Here is a 14,325-nt window from a genome sequence, read left to right on the forward strand (position 1 = left end):
AATGATACCAAGAAAGACTAACGATCAAGTTTCTATAATTGTCCTCATAGCTGTGTTTCAGACAATTTTCATCCTTTATACACTCTCAACTTTATGAATTAGTTTTTTTTTTTTTTACTAATTTTATATTTACAGTAAAAAAAAAAACACAAACAAAAAACAAAACCCAACAACAAAACCTTTGTATTTTGGAGGGAAAAAAACCTGCATATCTTATGTGACCAATTCTTTAATAGACAAAGATAACATCAACTACTTATGAGTTTCATGGTACTTTTTGTATTTCTTTAAAGCATGATGATACAAGAAAAATCCCTCTTCCCATAAGTAAATGGAGCATTTTAACAGCAGTAAAAATAGGGTGGTATCTGCTAATTATGTTCCCCCTAAAATGAATTCCTTACTAACAAAATGGAAAATCCCAAAAGGAACTACCAATGTGTTTCTTTCACCCATTCCACTCCTTTAAAAATACCTATGGGATTCAATCACAATGTTGCAACAGATATTCTAAAATGAATTATATTAATAAAAAGTTCCCCCGAACATTTCAAACCATTTCAAACCTATCTCCTCTTCCTGGCCTTGACTTTCAAAGTGTTTCCTTCTGTAATCAGTCTCAAAAGAGTAAGACTACACATATTTTAAAAGCCCACTCATTTTGCATTACAAAAAGTGGTCAATTCTGGATGCAAGAATTCAATCAGTATTTAGTCAATACTTCTGCAACTGCAAATAAAATACATACCTTTATCTGTACCAGGAAATCCCTAAGATGTTCCTTGAATGCAGGAATATCCTGATTTAAGCTGAAAAGTCCTGTCACAAAGAGCTTTACTTGAGCACTGCAAGTCAAAACACAATGATTAATTGCTTAAAAAAAAAAAAACTTAAAAATTTAAGTTTATTAAAAAGTCTATTTATACTTACTCCTGAAGATGAGGGAATGCAGACTTAAGAAGATTAGCCACATATTCCTGAATAAACATTTGGTTGTTAACTGGATTTCCAGGATTTAATGGTGTACTTATTTTTCCTTCTTCAACCAAATTAAACATATATGCAAGGATAGATGCATGCATTGTCAAACCTGTTAAGAAGGACATCATTAACTTCAAGATATAAGAGCAACCGGAACACATACTTTTATGGCTTTAAATTCTTACCAGCAGTATGTGAGGTGTCTGTCACGACAGAAAAGATATGCTGAAGAATATCACAAAAATAAGTTTGATAGAAACTCTGAGCTGCAGCTTCTTCTTGTGCAACATTTTGTAAGAGTGTAAAAAGTATCTGTAAGCCTAAAATACATATAATGCCAACAACGTTATTACATACTGACAACATTCATGATAGTGTTTCAGCTATTAAACAATTCATTCGAAGTCCATTCGCCCCTCTTTTTTTGCTAATGACAATTATTTGCCTAAATTATCTTGACTCAGTAATGGAGTTAAACTGGAATCAATGTCTGCTAACTTACAGGCTATAATCTAATCATTACCATCTTTCCAGTATTTCTGAAGGTTTAGTTGATTCTCTCTACCTCCACTCCAAAAGCAGTGCAACTGAGTAGATTTTTCTATTACATAAAACAGTTATTATTTAAAAGGAAAACAAATCCTCCAACTATAAACAGTTTTTTTGTTTTATCCTTAGTTAACCCTCAGTGCCACAGAGGAAAAGCATATGGGGAAAAGGAAACACTGGTGAGGATATGGGTGAGTGATGTTCTCCCTGCCTTGAATCTTATGCCCATCTCCCTCTAACTCAATTCTGTCTATGAACTCACTCTGGATCTGATTAAACTGTTTATAGGACTTACTCAGACCTATCTATGGAATTGATGCATTCAAGCAAAACCATGAGAAGTGAAGTGATACCTACCTGTCTACCACTATACACCTACCTGTAAGTGTCTGTACATGGATCGTGGGTTGGTAAGCAAATGAATAAAGAACATCGTTTCTGTGTATTTACCTGTATCTGCTACATTCCTCATAGTATGTTTGAAAGCCCAAATAATGGAATCCAAAACAAGTTTAAATTGTGCAGGTGGAATAGCCAGGAATGCTGGGAAACAATGAGAATTGACAGCCTGAAGTAGTAAGAAAAAGTTCGTTCTGTGCTCAGGATATTCTTCAAAGTCCTAAAAACAAACAGTGGGAACAAAATAAAGTTTCAATGCCTGAATTATGTTAAATGGAAGGGGGAAAGCAAGCCCTAATTAGTGGACCCCGTTAAGATGTGAAAGTCAAACTCAAAAGCTAATAGAATTCACCTGTCAGGGAAGACAAAATTACTATTTATTAGACAAATGAATTACCAAACTGAAAGAATACAAGTTCACCTTATTATAAAGAGAACTCAACAAAACCCACATAAAGACCTTCATATTTTCTAGTAACTCTGAGACTGTTACTACCACTTTTAAGTGACTTTGAGATCACTAATACAGATTAGAAAAATTGTTGTCTACTGTGTAGATGTGTACACTTACATGTACATTTTTTTCTTCTTAATACATTTTCCCATTCCTTATAAGCACAGACTACACTTTAAAATGGCAGTGACTAAAATGCAGCAAGTATTCAACAAATGCAAGCTGCTATTTGAATAAACAATCTATCAAATTTACTTTTGTAAATTTAAAAAGTATTTTTCTTATCTAGAAGTTCAAATATTTAATATCAGAGCCTAAAGTTTATGGTGTACTCATAGACAGCCATTATTTATCCTTTTAAAAGTGATAAGGACATACTGCAGAATCTCTCATTATGTAACTGAAATGCAAATCACATACCTTATTTATCATATTCAATGTGCATTCAAAAACAGCATCAAATATTTGAGGTATTTCAGCTGTTATATGTCCTCCTAACTTGTTGACAATAATAGCCATAGTACTAAGCACTTCTGGTTCTCTAGCAGCTGGGACATTTCTCTGATAATCAATGAGAACTGCATCCAACAGAGGAGGAACAAAATTTTCAGCTACCTGTTTAAAAAAAACAAAACAAAAAAACCCACAACTTTTCAATTTTAGTGTAGGCACTTGCTAACTCTTATTAAGCAGCTAGGTCAATGTCATCTGTAAGATTTAATCTAGGTTGATCATCTGCTGAAAACTGGAAACTCCTGTGCTTTAAAAGTTTTTGTATATTAAAACCTTACCAAGAGAAAGCGAGAAATCACAATAGGCTGAGAAGGGCCATGGACACTGCATAGTTTAAATCTGTAATTATTAAAGGAAACTGGGGCCTGACACTCTAAGTATTGTGGCAGGACCAGGATTCTAGGAATACTGTGTGTATGGGATTGGTAACCTCAAAGTAGAGTCCTCCTCACCAATACTGTACCAAGGTACTCATATCTAACCAAAAGCAGACACCCACTCAATGATTTTTTTAATTTAATGAATGCTAGTTGATATTTTAATAATCAGAAATAATAACCATCACTTACTCTCAAAAAAGGAACTGGACTATGCCAGAAAGACTGTGTGTGAGTTTCCAAGATTCTCAATAAATACAGTCTTAGTAAGGCGTAACTTCTATGCTTTTAATAGGTTCTCCATTAAGATGTGCACAATAAATATAACCATCTTTCATTTAACTGAAGATTACTAGTTAGTACGTCCCACCATACAACAAAACAAGTCTAGTTAAGATTTGAAGGATAAGCACAAAATTATTTTTCCTTTTACCTACTTGGTTCCTCTTAACTAGAACTGATTCTCACTTCTTTTTCTTCAAGTTTTATTGAGACATGATTAATGTATAGCACTAAGTTTACTTACATACATGAAATGATTATAAGTTTAGTGAACATCATATAGATACAAATAGAAAAAAAAACTTTGTGATGAAAACGTTTAGGATTTACTCTTAAACTTTCTTATATAACATAAGAGCAGTGTTAATTGCATTTATCATGTTTGTACATTACATTCTTAGTACTTATTTATGTTAAAACTAAACGTTACATCTTTTGACTGCCTTCATCCAATTTCCCCTCCCCTCATTCTCCCACCTCTGATAAACACAAATCTGGTATCTTTTTCTATGAGTTCGTTGTATGTTTGTTGATCTACAACACGATGTAACTTCCTGTTACACAGTATAGTGAGTGATTTGGTATTTTTATACATTTCAAATGATCACCACATTAAGTCTAGTTATGATCTGTCACCATAAAAAGTTATGAGTTATTGACTATATTCCCCACGTTATACATTTCATACCCATGACTCATTTATTCTTTCCTCCCCCACCCTGACATTTCTACTCTTAACACTGAAATAATTTATTTTCCTACATACTGGATCTGAAGTGTTTGACTATCTTTGAATTCACAGCCCCAAACCTCAACATAAACCTTAGTTGTAAAACATAATGAGACCCTTCTTATTATCATCACTGATACTCCTGAAATTATTGCCTAAGTTGTTGTAAATTATGAACTTCTCAATTCCTTCAATTCATCCTTTTTACTTTCCAATTTTAAATACAGTTCTGATCTCATACATAAACATGTTTAAAACCTTTTGGTATTTAAGCTTGATACCTTGAGAATTTCCTGAAAAAAATTTCCATATCAATAGGAACAATACTGAAAGTTTAAAATTATGAAAGTAAGTTGCACGGTTGTCAGTGCTACTTCCACACAATAGTGATAAACAGGATAAGATTTTTGGTAATGTTCCCAGGATCAAGAAAATGAAAGGTATACAATAACTAAACATAAATCTCATTTTCCCCAAGTTGAGGCATATGGAGCTGGTTTAGTTTCTGAAAACCATTTAAAACTAACAGGAATAAGAGCGCAAAAGAGACTTTCAAACCTTCAACTAGGAAAGTGCTTACTCCCCCCCACCCACTGAAAAGGCAAACTAATGACAGCCTTGCAAATTGCTCTCAAAGCCATGAGGAAAACAAAAATTTCATCTGAACTCTATCCAAAGAAAAATAAAAACGACCCAATCATCTCAGCTATCTTGTTACATCACCAACCCCCCCACCACTAACAGCAATTTCTTTTGAAGATGGTATATATCTTATTATTTTAATGTACTCAGGGACTCCACTAAATAGAACGTTATAAAATAATGCCAGATGTAAACATCTAAATTACCTTTAAAATACCTAAACGCATACAGAATATATGCACGTTCCAGAGAATGCAGCATCAACTTTAAAAACAAAAAGCACATCTCACTTACCATCTGTGGATCATTGGACCGGCTCACCCAACCAGATATTAACTTTAAAGTTTCCCTTTTTACTGTTCGCATACTTCTAATCAATGGTTGCTTTGTAACCATCTCACCTAAAAAATACAATCAGGTGGAATCCAACTTAACAACTAAAATTCTACACTGGCAGTTACAGGTACTTCAGATACTATTAGTTCCCATTTACCATTAGAAAACTTAAAAGACAAGAGTACACAGATGAATTTCCTGAGAAAATAAACTAAGACTAATTTTATAGGGGAAAGGGGCCTGTGAGTGGTTAAAAAAATTGTCTAGGATCGCCTGAAAAATGGGACGGATTAATTTAAATCTGTGAGAAGTGCTGAATGCTTACGCCAAGGCAGTGAATGCAGAACTGACTTATTAATACATCATTCCATAAGAATTCAGAATCGCTTACCATTAGCTTGAATAGCTGCAGAAATATTTTCACTGAGGCACTTGTATACATTAAGCATATCTAAATAAATTCTCCCAAGCTGAATCACAAACGGGTGTCCAACCGCTTTGCAGGCTCTCACATTTGTTTTCAATATGCTACCAAGTTGCTTGACTGTTTCAGGATCTTTAAGTATATCCACATTCTGCGAAGGACAAAAAACAACTCCATTTAACATATGAGAATTATTATTGTAGCTAAAGCAAAAAACATTACCCACACTACTCCAAAGCACCATCACATTTATAATGTTAAATGGTGAAACTAATGCAAAAGTCTTCATTACTAAAAACAGAGCAAAATATTCCCAATTTTGCATCAAAACAGAATAAAAATACTACAATTTTTTCAATGTGCAAAAGTACACATAAAAGCACTTATGGGGCTTCCCTGGTGGCGCAGTGGTTGAGAGTCCGCCTGCCGATGCAGGGGACACGGGTTCGTGCCCCGGTCCGGGAAGATCCCACATGCCGCGGAGCAGCTAAGCCCGTAAGCCATGGCCGCTGAGCCTTCGCGTCCGGAGCTTGTGCTCCGCAACAGGAGAGGCCACAACAGTGAGAGGCCCGCGTACCACCAAAAAAAAAAAAAGCACTTATGGATCAGATATACATGTCAAAGGTACTAAATTTATTACTTCTGTAAATATAATTTTCTCAATTTCCATTAGAACTTTTACAAAAAGTAATAAAACTTACTTTGGTTGCTTGCTGGATTATGCTATCCCAAACCTGATTAGGAAGTAGCATGTATTTTTCTATCAAATGTTCTTGTACTGTTTGGTCTGTTTGTGCACCAATCATGTACCCCACAGCTTCATAAAATGTATGGACCTATGTTAAAAGGCAGACATTTTACTTGCATGCATCATAATAAGGAAAACCACACACAAACAATCCACATATACACTTAAAACTAATTTTGTTAAAGTGTCAGAAATAATTTATATTAAGTATGAAAACAGCCTAACAAACTTTTGGTTGAATTTCTGCCTCACTATAAAAACCTAACCACAGAAACACTTGAACTGAATTCAAGAGTGGCTTTCTTTCTATTCCCATTAATAAATTGTCATTAAAACAGTAGTTATTTTCTAAGAAAAATATGCTTGCTGATCCACATACCTGTTGAGGCTGAAGATCACAAATTATAGTGTTAATGTTGTTCAAAATCTCATCAATAAATGGCATTACTTCTCCAACCTGAACCTGAACGAAATGCCTGCGGCACTTTTGAGCTATTTTAATGAAAGTATCACAAGCCATGTCTTGGACTCCATCATGGGTCTCTAACAACACAAAAACAATTATCAAAAAAATTTTCAAAAAAAATTTCCATTTTTTATTCAGCAAAACTAAATAAAATATATTAAGCAAATAGGATTTACCATGCATGAATTCAAAGAGCTTGTTAACTACAGTCTTCAAGAATTTCCAGTGAGCTCTTAAAAATCGTGGATATTGACCTACTATGTACATGATATTTGATGCAATAATAGCTTTATTATCTTTGCCTCTTTTCTGTTCACATAATCCTAGTAGATCCTGTAAAATAAGACAAATTTCAGTCATTTGTAATAAAATACACTTAGCTAAAGTTCCAGTTCATACCTATCTCTTACATACCTTTATAACAGTAACAAGAAATCGTTTTTCATCCTCTTCATGCATTGCTCCACTAATGGAGCCTATCGCCCAACACAATGTATTCAAATTTTTCCATGACCACTCTGTACCATTCACTTGATTGTGAAGCTTCTCAGTCATTATTCTTTCTGTATCTACATAATCCAGATGAGTAAGATAAACTACAAGGAAAAAAATTCCAAATGTTTCAAATTGCAAAACTTAATGAGCAAAAAGATTTTTACTAAGACTAATAGCACATTAATAAGGATGGCTATTAACAGATTGAGAACCTAAGCATGCCATATTTCCTAAAAAAGTATTTCCACCCCAAACTGAATTACAAAGATGAAGATTAAATTAACAGTATTTATTAACTTACCTAATGTTTCTCTCATATTCTTATACAAATTTATGGAATCTGTATCCTTCATGAATTCTCTTACAACTTCTCCCTGATCATTTTCTACAACTAATACTTCCTCTGGTTTAGCCATTCGACTAACCATCAGTAAACGGACCTATTCAACAATAAACAAGAGAAACAAATCTGTTAGATCTTTGAAATCAGTCACATCAAATGTAACCCCCACTCCCACTTAACACCAACATACCAAACAAAATTATTCCCACAATATAAAAGAATAAATAACATGGATAAAAATCAATTGTTGGGCTTCCCTGGTGGCGTAGCGGTTGAGAGTCCGCCTGCTGATGCAGGGGACACGGGTTCGTGCCCCGGTCCGGGAGGATCCCACATGCCGCAGAGCGGCTGGGCCCGTGAGCCTGCGCGCTCCGCAACGGGAGAGGCCACAACAGTGAGAGGCCCGCATACCACAAAATAAAATAAAATAAAATAATCAATTGTTAACTTTCTTGCATCTCATTTTCATTCCTAAGAAACTCACAGGTGGTGCTTGGATAGATTTAGCCAAAAAATAAAAGCCAGTATTTGCATTTGGTCCCCCAAATCACAGGAAGCACATTCAATCACCCACTACTGTTACCTTGGACAACACAGGCAAATACAGCTGCCTCCTGGGAGGAACATCAAAATGTTGACTTCCAGATAGCAATGGAGAGGCAGATGTTGAGAATGGGCTCTCTCTATAGAGTTCAGCTGCCAGATGGTTCCAGTACTCAAGACAAATCTTAAAGATTTCGGTTTCCTCTACTTCGGATACCAACAACATATAATGAAGGGCCTACATAGGAGACCAAAACTATTAAAACAATCCTTAGACGTTACTAACCAACCTCAAACTGCTTTCCATTTGCTACGTTAACGGGAAATAAAAACTCATGTTGCATTCTGTACAACTCTGACATTTCATTATTCATCAAACAGACAACAGAAATTCTCTAGGAACAACTGTGCTTTCTTCTGACATGTCCTAGGACGTGTCAAGAAACTTACGTGATTGTAAAAAGGTATGGACATTAAAAGACATTTGGTAATAGCAAAAAGGTAGAAATAATCCAAATGTTCAACAGATGAACGGACACAAAACTCGACGTTTATCCATACAAAGTATTATTCAGCCATGAAAGGGATTAAGTACTGATACATGCTGTAACATAGTAACATGCTAAGTGAAAGAAACCAATGACAAAAATCAGTATGTTATGATTCCATTTATGTGAAAGGTTCAGAATAGTTAAATCCATTGAGATGTAAAGCAAATTACTGGTTGCTAGGGACTGGAGGGTAGAGCGGATTGAGGGAGTGACTGTTTCAATGGGTACATCATCCTTTGTGGGTGATGAAAATGTTTTGGAATAGGTAATGGTTGACAACACTGTGAATGTACTAAATGCCACTGAATCAAACAATTTACAATGGATAGTTTTATGTTATGTAAATTACATCTCAATTTTAAAATAAGGTCTTTAGACTTTTCATCTTAGAAATGACAAATCTGCACACGCTTTAGGAATTTAATTTTCATTATAAATTATTGATCTGGTATTGAGTAGAACACAAATATCGTGACACTTGGCTTTTAACAACTATAATTCAGAATTGGCAACATATATTTATATTACACAGACAAGTAACAGGTAAGATACGTTAAAAGGTACAGGAATTTTTAGAACAAAGTTGTACTTTAAGTTTTTATTATTAATTTCAGAAGCCAAAGGCTCCATAAAGCCTACCTCCATGAGTGTTTCCCTGAGATTTAATCTTTTTTCTATAAGTTGACCATGTTCTTTAAGAAAGGTGCAGAGAAACAAACTGAGATTTTGAATAAAGTTCTGTTCATCATCCTTTCCATTCGAGTATGCAAGTCGAATATTGGTATTTAAAGGAAGCATCTGCGAGGTTAAATATGGATCATAAGCCCTTCATTTTAAAAACAAAGATACTACATTTAAGTTCTAAATTTCCACCACCCTTTTATTAATTTTAAAATATACGGAGTGGGACTTCCCTGGTGGCACAGTGGATAAGACTCCAAGTTCCCAATGCAGGGGGCCCAGGTTCGATCCTTGGTCAGGGAACTAGACATGTATGCCACAATAAAAGTTCACATGCCACAACTAAGGAGCCCGCCTACCATAACTAAGACCCAGTGCAACCAAATAAATTTTTTTTAAAATACAACAAAAAAACCATATGGAGTTAAACAGCTTATTCTCCCCTAGAATGCCTTGGTCTATTATATCCATTTTTGTAACTTGCTGTCCTAGCTTTTGATTTTTTTTTTAAAGTTGCAAGTAGTAAAATTTCCTCAAAGATTATGCTTTGACATATTCCCTACATCAGAGTTTTCCCACCTAGGGTCATTAAAAATGTAAAAATAGTTGATTCAGATCACTAACATATATAGTAATATAGTTTTGTGATTAACCTTCTAGATAATTTCATATACAACTAGTCAGACTAACACTTGGCTAATCCGTTCATTTAAGAGATAAAAGGTCAAAGGCAGAACTGATATTAAACCCCAGGTTACTAAGCCTCTAAATTCTGTAGAAATAAATTACCATGACACTCCCAGAGAATTTACTTCAAGGAATTTTCAAAATGTTCATAAAAATTTCTAGCTTACCCTTCATTTTATATAATAAATATACAATCACATTACAGCTCACCTATTTATGGTAAGCTGTGCTGAAATGGTTCAACTCAAACCCAACACTTTCTAAGGCACTAAAATTGTTTAGTCAGTTTTTAAGGGTGTTGTATTACCTGTTTTAGCTGCATCATTGTCAGCGTAAATAGCGTTACAAATTGTTCCTCATACTGGCTTACACTCACACCAGCAATCTCAGTGAGGCACTTCAGAGAGACATTTCGAAACATTGGAACATTCAGGAACTATTTTAATTTAAAAAAAGGGGGTGGGGGGGGAAGGAAGCATAAAATTAAACGGCCTGAAGCACTTTACTTAAAATTAACAATTAAAAAAATAACAAAGGATTTAAAAATCAGGAACACAGAGGAAAAATATCAGGCAAATAGGTGGTGATAGGGTTTTTTGGCACATATATTTTAAGAAAATTTCATTATCCATCCAATAGACAGTAAATGCTTTAGTAGTATACTGTGCTTTCTTTTGATGTGTCCTCAGACACCTGGAAAACACAAAGTTGCTTAGAAACTTTCCCCACAGTCTATTACATGACTTTTAAAGACATCGTGTTTTCTGTATAATCTAAAAAGACTTTAATTGTTTAGGATTTTAAGAGATGGGCAATACACCTAGGATTAATAACGTGTGGAAAAATTGGCTCTTTCATATTTAACTGTTGAGAAGGTATAAAAATAGCCTCCCATTGGGTGTGGCAATTTGGTAAGCGTCAGAAGCCTTAAAAATGGACATACCTATTGATCCAATACTTACATGTATTAAAATTTATACCAAATATTTGGACAAGTGCATAAATGTCCAGTATTTCCTGCACTACTGTTGACAATGGCAAACAATTTAAAATAAACTGTCTATGGATAAAATGGTGGCTCTAACATAGTAAATTCAGATTAGAACATGACCATATCAAGCCCTCAACTACAAAGCCCCAAACGTAAGTTATAATAGTCTGCTTTTATAAGGTCTTAATTAAATACATAATTTACTCATTATATCTGATTAGAAAACATCTGGAAATACAACCAGTTGGTAACTATATCTGGATGAACAATTATAAGACTTTACATAGGTATTACATGCTACTGCAACTAAAAGGAAACCAAATTCATTATTAGTTGTTCACATACAATTTGGGAGACTGCCTGGTATGAGTGGCAGAATCATAAAATTCTGACACGGTTTTTAAGAATTAGTAGTTGAAACTACAGAAAAGTTCTTCTGAGCAATTTCCTCATCTCGGAAACAAAGCTGATTATGGCTGTGAATGTGGAATGGTTTTAATATTCACAAGAGCATTACAAATTAAGAAAATACACACCACTATCCAGTGATAAATATAACTGAAATGTATTCACTATACCTTATAAATTAACGTGCTGATTAACTTGGTCTCAAAAATATATCCAAGTGGAATCCAGTTAAGAAATCTGAGCAACGTTTCCAAAGTTGCATGTACAAGTGGAGCATTTTGGGAATTTTCCTACAACAAAAACATGATTGTAAATTATCTTCCTATATAATTAATTAGTTTTTAAAATGAAATTCAAAGCACTTACCATCACAAACTGACAAAGCTGAAAAATTTGTGAGAATTCATTGCACATGCTAAAAAAATAAAAAATTGATCAGTTTAGAACACACATAGAAATGAACACTGTAATTATTTACATACTAACATTTCAGCAGCCACTGAAAACTTGAGTTACTTCTATTTATAAACACAGATATCAATAACTTCATCGAAAGTTACAAAGCTATTAAAACTATGTGTAAATATCTCTTAAAACTCACCTATAAATAGCACTTAATTTCATTTCTTGAAGGTTTGGTTTTCATGTCATCCTTACTCTATCAGAATAATTTCAATCACATCACATCTTTTATTTATGTTTTTGTTTTTTGTTTTGCGGTACTCGGGCCTCTCACTGTTGTGGCCTCTCCCGTTGCGGAGCACAGGCTCCGGACGCGCAGGCTCAGCGTCCATGGCTCACGGGCCCAGCCGCTCCGCGGCATGTGGGATCTTCCCGGACCGGGGCACGAACCCGTGTCCCCTGCATTGGCAGGCTGACTCTCAGCCACTGCGCCACCAGGGAAGCCCCTTTTGTTTATTTTTTTAAAATTCGGCCACACTGCATGGCATGTGGGATCTTAGTTCCCCAAGCAGGTATCGAACCCACGCCCCCTGCAGTGGAAGCGCGGTGTCTTAACCACTGGACGGCCAGGGAAGTCCCTCAACCTAGTCTTTTAAATCAAGACAGTCAAAACAGAACTCTCCAAAATGAGAGAAGTGGTGTTCGATATATCTTCAAACCTAAAATGTGCTTATACACCTAAAATGTGCTTATACACCAAACCAGAGAAAAAATCCTAAATTCTGAAGCTAGTCTGAATACATAAAGGTAAAAAACATTTCTGTTCCCTAATGACTAAACACATTTTTATTACTATGTTGAAGAAAATAAAATCTGGCATGTTCCTGGTGTTAACTATAGGGAAACTGATAAAATGTAGGAATATTAAGAATAAAGTAGACATCTGGACACAAGTCATATCCTTGGACCTATGATTAACTAGACATCATATGAATCAGATTCCAAAGAGATTTTGGGAATTCTTAACCTATATTCCTTCCACATGACATGCATGAAGTTAATTTTGCTATAACGTCATACATATTTTTCAAGCCTCCATATTTAGATTAGGCCACTTTAGCACTATTCAAATTTGTAGTAGAAAAGAATTAGGTGTATTAACTTTTAATAATCATAGTTCCTTAAAAATTTACAATCTATCTCCAAATTCCTTGAAATTGCTAGATAAATTACTTAAAAATTCCAAAACAATTACTTGCCTGTCTTTTAAATGCTTAGCTTTCACTTGGGTTATCTGTCCACTAGAGAAATCAAATACTTCTTCACTCAAGAGTTTCAGAATCACCATATTATTCTGACAGAGACTTTCACTGGTCCTACTTGCTCCAACAATGTCACTGATAAAAGTTGGCCAATGTTTTGGCCATTCTTGTTTCAGTATCTAAAATAAGATAGGAAATGTTAATTTCATTTCACTTGTCAATGGTAAAGAAAACAAACTTCATAGAAATTGCTTGATACCAAAAGCAGGAGCAAATATCAACCACCTTTCATTTTCTTCCCCTTTATTAAGACAGGAAATGTGCTGCTCTCTATAGAATGTACAGAGTAGAAACTACAACACAAAGTTCTGTGTCTCAAATGCCCTGTTCCTCCTCTCAATAATCCTGATTCGTCTAATCTAGCTCTAATGTGTATGCATATCAATATTTGCCAGATATGTGCAAATTATCCTAAGAGACTATAAGATCTTACTCTAAATGATAAAAAGGTGATGGGCAGGGAAAGATATTTTCTTTGGCTGGAATCTGGGCCTTGAAATATAGGTAGGGCTTGGAGATAAGAAATTTGGAAGAAAAGTAGCATTATCGTTGGGGACAGAATCATCTTTGACCAAAAGCCTAATGGACTTATTCAATTTTAAGATCTGTACTGTTGATTCTGTATGCTAGGGATTTCCCAACAATCTTCTGTAATAGCACCTGTTAAGTAAGAGGTAAGTAACTTAACCTCTTTGGACTTCTCCCTCTTCCCATTCAGAGATACGCTAAGAACAAGAAGTTCTCAATAAAAGCTAGTTTAACTTAGTGAAAATCCAAGTGTTTAGGAAAACCCAATGTTTCTATAACTTATTAAATTAAAAAAAATCTGTTTTTCCCTCACATACTAATTAATGTTCTCAAGAAACTTTTTGGACATATTATTAAAGGTAGGTAAACTTAAAATTTCTGACTTTAGAAATATAGAAAGATTAAAAAACAGGCTAAGTATAGAGATCAATTAAAGGGATGCTTGAATTCAAAGGCAATTTTTTCAATGAATT

At 34.6% G+C, this 14,325-nt stretch overlaps 1 protein-coding gene across 1 annotated transcript in view; it reads right to left on the minus strand.

Moving 5' to 3' along the window:
- Nucleotides 1-14,325, minus strand: part of XPO1 (exportin 1) — a 42,978-nt gene that overhangs the window by 582 nt on the left and 28,071 nt on the right. The window contains exons 7-24 of the mRNA XM_082851647.1: nucleotides 13,262-13,443; nucleotides 11,967-12,015; nucleotides 11,771-11,890; nucleotides 10,509-10,637; nucleotides 9,473-9,631; nucleotides 8,323-8,520; nucleotides 7,698-7,836; nucleotides 7,316-7,497; nucleotides 7,078-7,234; nucleotides 6,815-6,978; nucleotides 6,389-6,523; nucleotides 5,655-5,838; nucleotides 5,222-5,328; nucleotides 2,804-2,998; nucleotides 1,981-2,149; nucleotides 1,167-1,301; nucleotides 931-1,090; nucleotides 749-845 (exon numbers count right to left, since the gene is read on the minus strand). Of these exons, the coding sequence (XP_082707773.1) occupies nucleotides 749-845; nucleotides 931-1,090; nucleotides 1,167-1,301; nucleotides 1,981-2,149; nucleotides 2,804-2,998; nucleotides 5,222-5,328; nucleotides 5,655-5,838; nucleotides 6,389-6,523; nucleotides 6,815-6,978; nucleotides 7,078-7,234; nucleotides 7,316-7,497; nucleotides 7,698-7,836; nucleotides 8,323-8,520; nucleotides 9,473-9,631; nucleotides 10,509-10,637; nucleotides 11,771-11,890; nucleotides 11,967-12,015; nucleotides 13,262-13,443 (2,661 nt within the window). The remainder of the gene's footprint in view (nucleotides 1-748; nucleotides 846-930; nucleotides 1,091-1,166; nucleotides 1,302-1,980; nucleotides 2,150-2,803; nucleotides 2,999-5,221; nucleotides 5,329-5,654; nucleotides 5,839-6,388; nucleotides 6,524-6,814; nucleotides 6,979-7,077; nucleotides 7,235-7,315; nucleotides 7,498-7,697; nucleotides 7,837-8,322; nucleotides 8,521-9,472; nucleotides 9,632-10,508; nucleotides 10,638-11,770; nucleotides 11,891-11,966; nucleotides 12,016-13,261; nucleotides 13,444-14,325) is intronic.

Source organism: Leucopleurus acutus (genome assembly GCF_964270905.1).
Source record: "Leucopleurus acutus genome assembly, chromosome: 12".
Classification (NCBI taxonomy): Eukaryota; Metazoa; Chordata; class Mammalia; order Artiodactyla; family Delphinidae; genus Leucopleurus; species Leucopleurus acutus.